Raw genomic sequence first — 12,653 nt, 5'->3', positions numbered from 1 at the left:
GGTTTGGGCGCCTCCCCAAACGTCCCCAAACCTCGGCAGGTCTCCGTTCCTGTTTGGGGAGGTTTGGGCGCCTCCCCAAACCTCCCCAAACCTCGGCAGGTCTCCGTTCCTCCGCGCAGACCTGCCGACCTTTGGGGAGGTTTGGGCGCCTCCCCAAACGTCCCCAAACCTCGGCAGGTCTCCGTTCCTGTTTGGGGAGGTTTGGGCGCCTCCCCAAACGTCCCCAAACCTCGGCAGGTCTCCGTTCCTCCGCGCAGACCTGCCGACCTTTGGGGAGGTTTGGGCGCCTCCCCAAACCTCCCCAAACCTCGGCAGGTCTCCGTTCCTGTTTGGGGAGGTTTGGGCGCCTCCCCAAACCTCCCCAAACCTCGGCAGGTCTCCGTTCCTCCGCGCAGACCTGCCGACCTTTGGGGAGGTTTGGGCGCCTCCCCAAACGTCCCCAAACCTCGGCAGGTCTCCGTTCCTGTTTGGGGAGGTTTGGGCGCCTCCCCAAACCTCCCCAAACCTCGGCAGGTCTCCGTTCCTCCGCGCAGACCTGCCGACCTTTGGGGAGGTTTGGGCGCCTCCCCAAACGTCCCCAAACCTCGGCAGGTCTCCGTTCTTCCTGCCGACCTTTGGGGAGGTTTGGGCGCCTCCCCAAACCTCCCCAAACGTCGGCAGGTCTGCGCGGAGGAACGGAGACCTGCCGAGGTTTGGGGAGGTTTGGGGAGGCGCCCAAACCTCCCCAAACAGGAACGGAGACCTGCCGAGGTTTGGGGAGGTTTGGGGAGGCGCCCAAACCTCCCCAAAGGTCGGCAGGTCTGCGCGGAGGAACGGAGACCTGCCGAGGTTTGGGGAGGTTTGGGGAGGCGCCCAAACCTCCCCAAACAGGAACGGAGACCTGCCGAGGTTTGGGGACGTTTGGGGAGGCGCCCAAACCTCCCCAAAGGTCGGCAGGTCTGCGCGGAGGAACGGAGACCTGCCGAGGTTTGGGGAGGTTTGGGGAGGCGCCCAAACCTCCCCAAACAGGAACGGAGACCTGCCGAGGTTTGGGGACGTTTGGGGAGGCGCCCAAACCTCCCCAAAGGTCGGCAGGTCTGCGCGGAGGAACGGAGACCTGCCGAGGTTTGGGGAGGCGCCCAAACCTCCCCAAAGGTCGGCAGGAGGAACGGAGACTTGCCGAGGTTTGGGGAGGTTTGGGGAGGCGCCCAAACCTCCCCAAAGGTCGGCAGGAGGAACGGAGACCTGCCGAGGTTTGGGGAGGTTTGGGGAGGCGCCCAAACCTCCCCAAAGGTCGGCAGGAGGAACGGAGACCTGCCGAGGTTTGGGGAGGTTTGGGGAGGCGCCCAAACCTCCCCAAAGGTCGGCAGGAGGAACGGAGACCTGCCGACGAGCCGCGGCCACACAGGGTATTCCTGTGTATTCAGGCTTGCAGAACGGCGGATCGGCTTATACTCGAGTCAATAACTTTTTCCAGTTTTGGGGGGTGAAATTGGGGGTCTCGGCTTATACTCGAGTCGGCTTATACTCAAGTATATACGGTATAATTAAAAGATGGGAGGGGAGGGAGCAAGATGAGAGGAGGGAGAGGGGGGGTATCTATTATTATTCTATTATCACCACTGTAGCTATCTTTTAGCATGTGTTTTATGTCCAATCTTTCTCTTTTACTTCTAAACATTGTTAATTGTTTTGCTCTGTACCTGTCTTTGAAATAAACCCTGAAGGAAGTCAGAAACGGGTGTTCAAAAGTAGATAACTTCCTACTTTACTAGATAGTCTGGTGATATCAGAGATGGAGTATTTTCCTTGATTGGACAAAGCACTAGACTCCACAAAAAGGTTGTCTTTTAATTATCTTCCATATTCTTTTAAACTGAGGGTGGTACTCTAGACATGTGAGAGGGGGGGAAAGGAGGGCCTGCCTAACAATATTCAGATAGAACGTCCAGATTATGTGATCTGCAGTGAATATGAAACATGCCCTGATATTCAAGAGCAGGTTTGGCTATTCTTTGTGTACGTGAATGTCACTTTCCTGTACTCCCTCCATTTCTTAATAAACTCAGACATTTGGTTTAAATGTTTTTTAATAGGAATTGTAAGGGCTTGTCCACATGAAAGATCACGCCATTACATAGTCACCTCTTGTGAATTGGCATTAGGTTTGTTGTTCTGGGCTTTGGACGAGAAGATTCCAAGCACTTCCGATTTTTTGAGAGCTGGGATGAAGGGAAGAGGGCAAAAAACTCTTCAGCTAAGACAAACAAGGGTATGAGAGGAATTTCACTGTCTGACGGCAGTATTTCATAATTCTTTTATTGGGAATCTCTTGGAGGAGGTCCACCAGTGAGATTTAAGTTATCCTCCAGTTGTGCAGTCTAAACAAGGCATTCCCTTTCTTTGCTAAAGTAACTGATCTAAAGTAACTGTATAAACAGACATTATTTTAATTTTTTAGATAAACATTAAAAACATGAAACATTTGTATGTAGGAGATGGAGTTCTCCAACCAAATACACCCCAGCTTCTTTGTAAGGATGGCTATGTGCCTGTTCCATAGTCCAAACCAGTCCTTTCCAGCTGTACTGTAGTGGCCAAATACCGCATTTTGCATTGCAGGTGTTCATTTCCTTTTCCCAACCCTTCTTTTTTAATCCCTCTTCTTAGCAGGAGAAAAATCTTTGTCAGGAGGTTGTTGTTGTTGTTAGTTGCGAAGTCGTTTCCGACCCATCGCCACCCTATGGACAACGTTCCTCCAGGCCTTCCTGTCCTCTACCATCTTCTGGAGTCCATCTAGGCTCACGCCTACTGCTTCAGTGACTCCATCCAGCCACCTCATTCTCTGTCGTCCCCTTCTTCTCTTGCCCTCAATCTTTCCCAGCATTAGGCTCTTCTCCAGTGAGTCCTTCCTTCTCATTAAGTGGCCAAAGTATTTGAGTTTCAGCTTCAGGATCTGGCCTTCTAAAGAGCAGTCAGGGTTGATCTCCTCTAGGACTGACCGGTTTGATCGCCTTGCAGTCCAAGGAACTCGCAGGAGTCTTCTCCAGCACCATCGTTCAAAGGCTTCAATTCTTTGGCGCTCAGCCTTTCTTATGGTCCAACTTTCACTGCCATACATTGCAACTGGGAAGACCGTAGCCTCGACTATACGCACTTTTGTTGACAGGGTGTCAGGAGGTAGTCATTCTTATCTCACAGAAGTACTCTTCCTCTGAAATTTTGCTCAGTTTTGAGTTGTGATTGGAATTCACAGCAATATGTTTTGATAACGAACCCCGGTGGCTCAGCGGTTAGAATGCAGTATTGCAGGCTGACTCTGCCCAGAGCCTGGCGTTTGATTCTGACGAGGCTCAAGGTTGACTCAGCTTTCCAAAGATGGCAAAATGAGGGCCCAGATTGTTGGGGGCAATATGCGGACATTGTGAACAGCTCAGATAGTGCTGTAAAGCATTATGGGTGGTACATAAGTCTTAAGTGCTATTCCTATAGTCTTGTTTTTCAAATAAAATGTCTTCAGTCTGATCATTGTCTTTGTACTAAGTGCTACTCCTTGCTTCAGAATGGGACAACTCGCCACAGCCAAGTCTCTACGGCCACCTTGCCATGGGACAATTCAATAAGTACAAAAGTTAATTTCAGTGGTGGAACCATGGCCAATAATAATCATAATAAAAAGAAATTCAATCCAGAAATACAAAAGTTACAATAATTTCAGTGAAAGAGTGGACACATGTAAAAGCAACTGAATGAAACAATTAATATGGCATTGAATTGTCCCGCAGCAAGTTGGCTGTGGTGAGTTGTCCTAGGACACCCCCCCTTGCCTTGCCTCTTTTGCATGTAATTGTCAATAATCTATTTCTATCTTCTTCTTTTTTTCCACTAGGCACTTTCAAGATTCAGAAGACCCGTTTACAAAGAGAAGGCTACAATCCACACCAGGTGTCAGATCGGTTATACTTTTTGGATGTGAAACTTGGAAAGTACCTACCAATAGATGAGTGCATTTTTGAGAGGATCCAAACTGGAAAAATTTCTCTTTGATTTAATTGGTGAGATGACTCACAAAAGATCGTGATGTCGAAAGGTCTTGTTTTGGTAGAGAAATAGACTTGAATAAATAAGCAAAACAAGGTTTTAATATGCAACAGGGAAAAACCCCACTATGGTGTGAGAGCAAGATGGTTTCCCCCCCCCCTTTTTTTTTAAAAGAAAGCACATTAACCATTTCCAGAACTCTTTTTGTATTGTTCAGTTTTTAGAAAGGCCTTTTTCTTCCTTATAACTATTGCTATAGGGAATTCCATATGAAAATGGGAATGATTTCTGATCCACATTATTAAATGTCCTCAATGTACCAGGGATGACTGTTGTAGCAAAACTGATCAAATTATTTTCTTCTGTGTTAGTTGGCTGTATTTCATTGTGTTAAAGCGGAGAATAATTGTTTGGGATAAAGCCTTCAGTTGCTTTTAGACTTTCCAGGTTCCAAACATACAGTTCCTCCCATTGTTTCATTGTAACTTTTATTTGTAGCTTTAAGGAACTGACTGTCCAATTGCAACAGTTTATGTGTAGAAACTTGATGTTGAATAGAAAAACCAGAAACAGGACTAATCGGATGAAATAACAGTATTATTTTTTAAAAAAAATGATATATAAGTATATTGAAAATAAGTTGGTTCGGAAACTCTTCTTGAGATGTTCTCCGAGTGCTCTTTTAGCAGGAGGATATTGTGGTACTTCAAATTCCACTTACCTACAGCATATCAATTGGCTGTTACATACTATACCTTGTGGGAAAATAATTGATGTATATTCTTTTAATCTATTTTAAATCATCTTATTTAAAACAAATGTTAGTTTGGAGGAATGGGATATTTCAAATAATTATTTGACTGCTCCAGAATCTTGAAAAAACAGTTCCATTAAACCCTGAAAGAAGCGGATGTCTGATGCTGTTCAGTCTTTGGACTTACTAATTTCTTGTGACCAACATAGGAAGCGTGTCAGCTCAACAAAGACCATTTGCAACACATTTCCCACACCGATCTTCCAGCAATATCTGATTTGGACATTCATAACTTTGCTTCATTAGTGCCATTTGGGTAGATGGCACTAAGAGTTTATATAAAGACGATACAAATGGACTGCTTGAATTTTGACTGACTGACTGCCTGTTCAAAGAAGCTGTAATTCTTGGGATACAGTGATATGGAAATATTCTGTTACCAATGTATATACTACTGGCCTGATATATGATGGTGAAAATGTTTCAGGTACCCTGAATCACTTAAGATCAAATTAATTTTCCTTGATATTTTTCTCTTTGGCAGAAATAGAATTTCATCTAAGAGTATTTTACAAAGACATGTACAGAACAATGTTATTTTATATTTCTGAGTACTGCACACCAAGTATTGTACTAGCCAGGCAATTGATAAATAACAGTTTAGAAGCCATGGGAGTCATCTGTTTCCCTTTTTTAATTATAAGACCCAGAATGTGCCTTTTCCAACTTCTCTTCAGAACAAGTTAAAACAAGTTAACAATTTTGTTATGAACATAAGATGTATTAGTCGTTGCATAAATAAACATACCTACAGCTAACTGATCTGATCTGGAGAAAAAAAAATGTTTAAAAAAGCAAACAAAAACTAATTTTGCTCCTGGTTTTATGAATCATGCATTGTCTAACTGAATTTTTTGAAGCAATGTTACATTTTGTTATTGGAGTCACTATTGCCAAAACATAACACTGATTTGAGAAAAACCTTATAAGAATAAAGAACTTTAAAAGAACTTATTTCTGTGTCATGTGCATATCTATTCTGTTAATGAAAATGTTCAATGTGTGTGTCATTTCATGTCCAAATGTCTGCTGTTTGTTATGTCAGTTTTATTAACCTGGCCAAACAGTACTAACCAAGCAAAAAAAAGTCACCACTCAGTTTGTTTATTATTTTATTATATTTTATTTTATTATTTTATTATTTTATTATTTTATTTTATTTATTATTTTATTTTATTTTATTTTATTTTAATTTTATTTTATTATTTTTATTTTATTTTATTATTTATGGGATTTGTATGCCGCCCTATCTCCCAAAGGACTCAGGGCGGCTAACAACGATAAAACACAAAATACAAACATTAAAAGGTATTAAATCAAATTATCCCATAAATAGTCCAATTAAAACAGAATAAAACAAAATTAAGAAAACCTCCCTTCCATCAGTCCAGGTCGGCCTGTTGAAAAAGCCATGTTTTAAGGTCGCGATGAAAGGAACGGAGAGCCGGGGCCATCCGGAGCTCCAAGGGGAGTCGATTCCAAAGGGCAGGTGCCCCCACAAAGAAGGCCCTCCCCCTGGGGGTCACCAGTCAACATTGGCCTACGGCACCCTGAGAAGGCCCTCCCTGTGTGAGCGCACTGGGCGATGGGCAGTCGTTCCTGGCAGCAGACGGTCCTGCAAATATCCCAGACTTTAGCTCTTATGTCTCCCTAGTTTGCATAGTTTTTTTTTTTTTTTTTTTTCCCCCGGCTCCAAAGATGGCGGACGCGCTGGGGAGAGCTCCGTAGCCCCCAACGGTAAGGCGTCCCCCCAGGAGCCCCCCAGGGATGTCAGCGGACCCCTGGGGTGGGGCCAGAAATTCGGGCAGATGAGCTGGGCAATGGTGCCGCCCGCTGCCTCCCGAAACAGCTGCAGGGGTGCCGGGACATCTCCGCCTCGCCACCTGGGCCGTTGGCAACCGTTATAAACGGGGGCCAGCGCCTCTGCCCTGCCTCTACCTCTGTTCATGCTGCCGGGCAGGGGCGGCGTCTCCGCGGATCAGCTGTGCGGCGGAGGCGCCTTCAGGCATCCAGGAGGGGCCGGAGGCTCTGCTCTGCCCCGGCCCTCAGATCTGCTCCTGATCGGCTCCCGGGCGGCAGCGGCGTCTCCGCGGATCAGCTGTGCGGCGGAGGCGCCTTCAGGCATCCAGGAGGGGCCGGAGGCTCTGCTCTGCCCCGGCCCTCAGATCTGCTCCTGATCGGCTCCCGGGCGGCAGCGGCGTCTCCGCGGATCAGCTGTGCGGCGGAGGCGCCTTCAGGCATCCAGGAGGGGCCGGAGGCTCTGCTCTGCCCCGGCCCCCAGATCTGCTCCTGATCGGCTCCCGGGCGGCAGCGGCGTCTCCGCGGATCAGCTGTGCGGCGGAGGCGCCTTCAGGCATCCAGGAGGGGCCGGAGACTCTGCTCTGCCCCGGCCCCCTGATCGGCTCCTGATCGGCTCCCGGGCTGCAGCGGCGTCTCCGCGGATCAGCTGTGCGGCGGAGGCGCCTTCAGCGGCGATGGCGACGACCCCCAAGCTCCAGCTCGGTCGCCTATTCGGGGAGCCGGCAGCCACGATGGCAGTGGCGGCAGGGCTTCCCCAGGCCCGCCCCCTGGCCCTTGGCAGGCATCCAGGAGGGGCCGGAGGCTCTGCTCTGCCCCGGCCCCCTGATCGGCTCCTGATCAGCTCCCTGGCGACTGCGACTTCTCCGCGGATCAGCTGTTCGCCTATTCAGGGAGCCGGCAGCGACGGTATCGGTGGCGGCAGGGCCTCTCCAAGCCCGCCCCTGGTCCACGACAACCATCACAGCCATCCAGGGGGGGCCGGAGGCTCTGCTCTGCCCCGGCCCCCTGACCGGCTCCCGGGCGACGGCGGCAACATCTCTGCCCTGCCCCAACCCCCGCACCTGTTCGACTCCTCCGGCGGCATCCCCAAGCGACCAACGGAGGCGCTGCGGACCAGCTGGGTAGCGGAGGCGGCAGCATCGTCGGCAGCGGCGACGGCGAGTACCCCGCGGGGCCCTAACCTGTCATCTCCCCACGGGCCCGAAGACCGGCGGGGGCAGTGGCGATGGGGCGCCTCTAACCCGCCCCCGAGCCGCTGCAACTGCTGCAGCCATCCAGAGTGGGGCCGGTGCCTCCACCCTCGGCTCCCTATTATGCCTCCCTGGCCAACAGCGACGCCAGGGATGATCAGGAAAGACCCCGCGGATCAAATGGATCAGCTAGGCGGCGGAAGAGACAGCCGCAGCAACCGCCCTGAGCGGGGCCGGGGTCGTTGCCCTGCTTCGACCTCCTGGCCTGCTCCTGAACAACGGCGGCATCTCCCTGGGATCAAGGAGGTGCCGCAGACCGGCTATGCGGACCCGATCGACCACCACCGAGGAGCCTTGATAGCGGCGCTGAACTTCTCCAGGCCCCGGTCACCCAATCTCACCGAAAACCCCCCGACGGCAGCACCACTAGATGCGGCGTGGCGATCTCCGTGCCGATCAACACCCCTAAAGACGCCAGGATGCAGCTGACCGTTGGAGATGACGGCGGCTAGACCACCGAGGCCATCAACATCTGGCCTCCTCCAGCTCCGAACCCCCCTGCCCTCCCTCGCCCCACAGGACATGATGGGCCTGGGTGCAAGCCACGGTGGCAGAGTGGCCTGTCCTACACCTGCAGCCCCATAGAGGTGAGAGCTCTATGGGGTATGCTTCACCCAGAGTGGGTCCTGGACCACCCCCAGAAGCAGAATCACAATCCATCGTGAGAGGATGGGGAGTGGACTGCTTCTGGGGTTCACCCAACCAAGTGGCAGTGGCTGGGTGACGGTCCAGATACCCACCTACCCGACTACACCCTCCTTCTAATGCTCCACCCAGGGGACCGCCTTCCCAATGCTCCCCAATGCTCCCTATGCGGCTTCAATATTCTTGCATAGATCTACTCGCCCTCAGGAGTTCCCCCCTCTCCTGGGTTCGTCCTGCCTTCAACTCATCATACCTCGATGACGGGCCTGACCATTGGGCCTCTGAGAGATGGCCAGGCAGGGTCAGGGGCCTCCATCACAAGACCAACAAGAGGCCCCTGGTTAAGTTTCTTGTTAAGTTTTTTGTCGGGTTAGGGAGGGGGGCGGGAAAAGAGTATGGCTGCTCGGGGAAGGCAGACCTTCCGGGTGCCATAACGCAGGCCAGGCTTACGACCATTCGCCATGGTGAGAAACGAGGACCAGTCGCCGACAATAACCGATGGCGTACTGACGAACATCCTATTCCCAGGATGGTGGGGAACGGCAGAAGGTGCACAAACAGAGGGCCGTATCGTCACCGGGAGTGTCATCTCCGCTCTGTACAAGCGGTGAGACGCTCCGACCCTCTGTACTTCCCCGGAGGTCCCGGGAGCGAAGGTGTGCAGCCTCCCATGCTAAGGCTGGTCTACCTGAATGCCAGGTCCGTAGCTAACAAGGCACACCTTGTTCGTGACCTAGTGGAGAGCGAGCACGCGGACCTGGCTTGCATCACGGAAACCTGGCTGGGCCAAGAGGGTGGTGTCCCTCTGGTTGACCTCTGCCCGCCAGGTTTCCAGGTGCTGCACCAGCCTCGGGCCCATGGGAGGGGCGGGGGAGTGGCAGTTATCATCAGGGAATCCCTTAGCCCGCGAGAGATCACCGTCCCTCAGATGGTCGGGTGTGAGTCTCTCCTACTGAGATACGGCCCGGGGGCGCAGTTGGGCCTGCTGCTGGCATACCTACCACCTAATCGTGCAGCGGCAGCCCTGCCCGAGCTACTCGATGTCCTCTCAGGGTTGGTGGTTGAATTCCCAAGACTCATGGTCTTGGGCGACTTTAACCTACCGTCCTTGGGAGGATCGTCCGATCTGGCTCGGGAGTTCATGGCTTCCATGGCGGCCATGGACCTGTCGCAAATAATTTCTGGACCGACTCATGAGAGAGGCCACACCCCAGACTTGGTGTTCTTATCTGGACGGTGGCGCGATGATATCGGTGGGGGTGCCACGACTATTATGCCCCTGTCATGGACCGATCATCACCTCGTGCGGCTAGACTTCCCCTTTGCCACCCCCCGCCGTGGGTGCGCGGTGCCAACCAGATGGTACCGCCCTAGGCGCCTAATGGACCCTGATAGGTTCCAGGCAGCGCTTGGGGACGCACATGCACTCCCTGCTCACAGCTCGGCGGATGCCTTAGTGGAAGCCTGGGAGAAGGCAGCCACGGAAGCTCTGGACCGAGTTGTACCCTTGCGGCCTCTGACCCGGTGCAGATCCCAGCGAGCCCCATGGTTCACCGCGGAGCTCCGGGAAATGAAGCGTCGGAGACGGGGCCTAGAGAGCCGTTGGAGATCCAGTCGATCCGAATCCGACCGATTGCGATTAAGAATCCTCACCAGGTCTTATCTCGCTGCGATAAGGGTGGCAAAATCCAACTACTTTTCCACCCTCATCGCGTCCGCAGATAATCGCCCGGCTGCCTTGTTCAGGGTGACTCGCTCCCTACTGAACCAAGAGGTGAGGGAGGAACCCTTGCAGGGTCGAGCCGAGGAATTCGGTCAGTATCTGCTGGATAAAATTGCTCGGATCCGAAACGGCCTGGACTCCAACTGGGCTGAGTTGGAAGAACAAGGCATGGACAGTCTTGTCGACGTCATCTGGGAGGAATTTGATCCTGTGACTCCTAAGGAAGTGGACAGGATTATGAGGAGGTTGAGCTCCTCCACATGCTTACTGGACCCGTGCCCTTCCTGGCTGGCATATGCAGCTCGAGAGGGGACACGAGGCTGGTTCCTGGCGGTCATCTCCGCTTCTCTGAGGGAGGGTCACTTCCCCACCGCCTTGAAGGAGGCGGTGGTGAGGCCTCTCCTCAAGAAGCCCACCTTGGACCCATCCTCATTGAATAACTTTCGTCCAGTCTCCAATCTTCGCTTCCTTGCGAAGGTTGTTGAGAGCGTGGTGGCGCACCAACTCCCTCAGATCCTGGATGAAGCGGTTTATCTAGACCCGTACCAATCGGGCTTCAGGCCGGGCTACAGCACGGAGACGGCATTGGTCGCTCTGATAAATGATCTCTGGAGAGCCCGGGACAGGGGCCATTCCTCTGTCCTAGTCTTATTAGACCTCTCGGCGGCTTTCGATACCATCGACCATGGTATCTTGCTGCGACGCCTCAGGGGACTGGGAGTGGGAGGCACGGTTCTGCGTTGGTTCTCCTCCTTTCTCCAGGGTCGCTCGCAGTCGGTGTTGGCAGGGGGACAGAGGTCGACCCCGAGGCCTCTCGCTTGCGGAGTCCCTCAGGGGTCGGTCCTCTCGCCTCTCCTGTTCAACATCTACATGAAACCGCTGGGCGAGATCATTCGCAGCTTTGGAGTAGGGTACCATCAGTATGCTGATGACACCCAGCTTTTCATCTCAACTCCAAACAACATCAGTGATGCCCTCGACGTGATGTCTCGCTGCCTGAAAGCGGTCCGGGAATGGATGGGGAGGAACAGGCTTCAACTGAACCCGGACAAGACTGAATGGCTGTACGTACCGGCAAGCAAGGATACTCAGAACATCCCATCCCTTAACATCGGGGACAAGTTACTACCCCCTGTTGATAGGGCCCGCAACCTGGGTGTCCTCCTTGACTCGCAGCTCTCCCTGGAAGATCACATAGGAGCTGTGACCAAGGGGGCCTTCTCCCGGGTTCGACTAGTTCGCCAATTACGGCCTTATCTGGACCTGGATGCCTTACGTACAGTCACCCATGCTCTTGTGACCTCTCGCCTAGACTACTGTAACGCTCTCTACTTGGGGCTGCCCTTGAGATCCACTCGGAAGCTTCAACTGGTGCAAAGTGCAGTGGCACGGACACTCTTGGGAGCCTCCCGATACTCCCATATCACACCTCTCCTCCGTGCACTGCACTGGCTTCCAGTTGCCTTCCGTGTGAAGTTCAAGGTGCTAACAATGACTTACAAAGCCCTACATGGCATGGGTCCGGACTACCTACGGGAGCACCTTCTGCCAATGTCAGCACCCCACCGTCCTGTGGGGGCCTCCTCAGGGTGCCTCCTCAGGGTGCCACCGCTCAAGGAATGTCGGCTGGTGGCCCCCAGGGGGAGGGCATTCTCAGTGGGTGCGCCAGCCCTCTGGAACAGCTTACCAACCGAAATCCGGATGGCCCCCGACCTCCGCACCTTCCGGCGCGAATTAAAAACTTATCTGTTCCAGCAGTCTGGCCTGGCCTGATAGCTCTAATCTGGGGTCCCAGCTTGTATTTTACTATTGTTTGTTTTCACTATTGTTCATTCTGTATGCCTACCTTATTCTGTACACCGCCCCGAGCCCCTCGGGAGAAGGGCGGTTTATAAAAACAAATAAATAAATAAAATAAATAAATAAATAAAAATATAACTTTAGTAAAGGATTTACCTCAAGCCATACAGTAGGTCATTGATACAGGGATGGGCAATAATACTATTTTCTTGCCAGCCCCAATCCATGTTGCAATCCCAAGGGCAAGATGCCCCTCTCCAAATTAATCTTTTGTTCCAAGAAATATAACTTGTACAAAGGGTTGACCCAAAGCAAACATCACAGCTCTGAAGTCAGACTTCACATCTATTTCAGAAGCTTTTGGTTGGCAGCTAAATAGCCCCCGGTTCTTGGAAGTAAACTTCCTTGGAACACAACTAGCCTTGCTTTCAAGTAAAAATAGTCATGACTGTAACGTAAGCTGTACCTTTGCAAAACATATCACTCTTCCGTCAAACTGGATCTTCTATAGTCTTTCTGCCCAGTAAGCATTCGTGTCTATTCTAGACTTCCCTCAAGAGACCTCTAATAAAGAAAACTGAAAGGAACTCCAATATGGCCC

The 12,653-nt window shown here is 51.8% G+C and overlaps 1 protein-coding gene across 2 annotated transcripts in view; it reads left to right on the top strand.

The window, feature by feature from the left end:
* The window catches only part of SLC27A1 (solute carrier family 27 member 1), a 39,148-nt gene extending 31,686 nt beyond the window's left edge, over positions 1 to 7,462 (top strand). The window contains exon 14 of one of the 2 annotated variants that reach the window (XM_081319900.1): positions 3,869 to 7,462. In XM_081319900.1, the coding sequence (XP_081176026.1) occupies positions 3,869 to 4,026 (158 nt within the window). In that variant the 3' untranslated portion in view covers positions 4,027 to 7,462. The remainder of the gene's footprint in view (positions 1 to 3,868) is intronic. The other variant, XM_081319899.1, reaches the window with a different exon arrangement.
* Positions 7,463 to 12,653: the final 5,191 nt, after the last annotated feature.

The sequence above is a fragment of the Vipera berus genome (genome assembly GCF_964194415.1).
Source record: "Vipera berus genome assembly, chromosome: 2".
Taxonomy (NCBI): Eukaryota; Metazoa; Chordata; class Lepidosauria; order Squamata; family Viperidae; genus Vipera; species Vipera berus.
The sequence above is the reverse complement of the archived record's forward strand: the minus strand, read 5'-3'. Positions and strand labels throughout refer to the sequence as shown.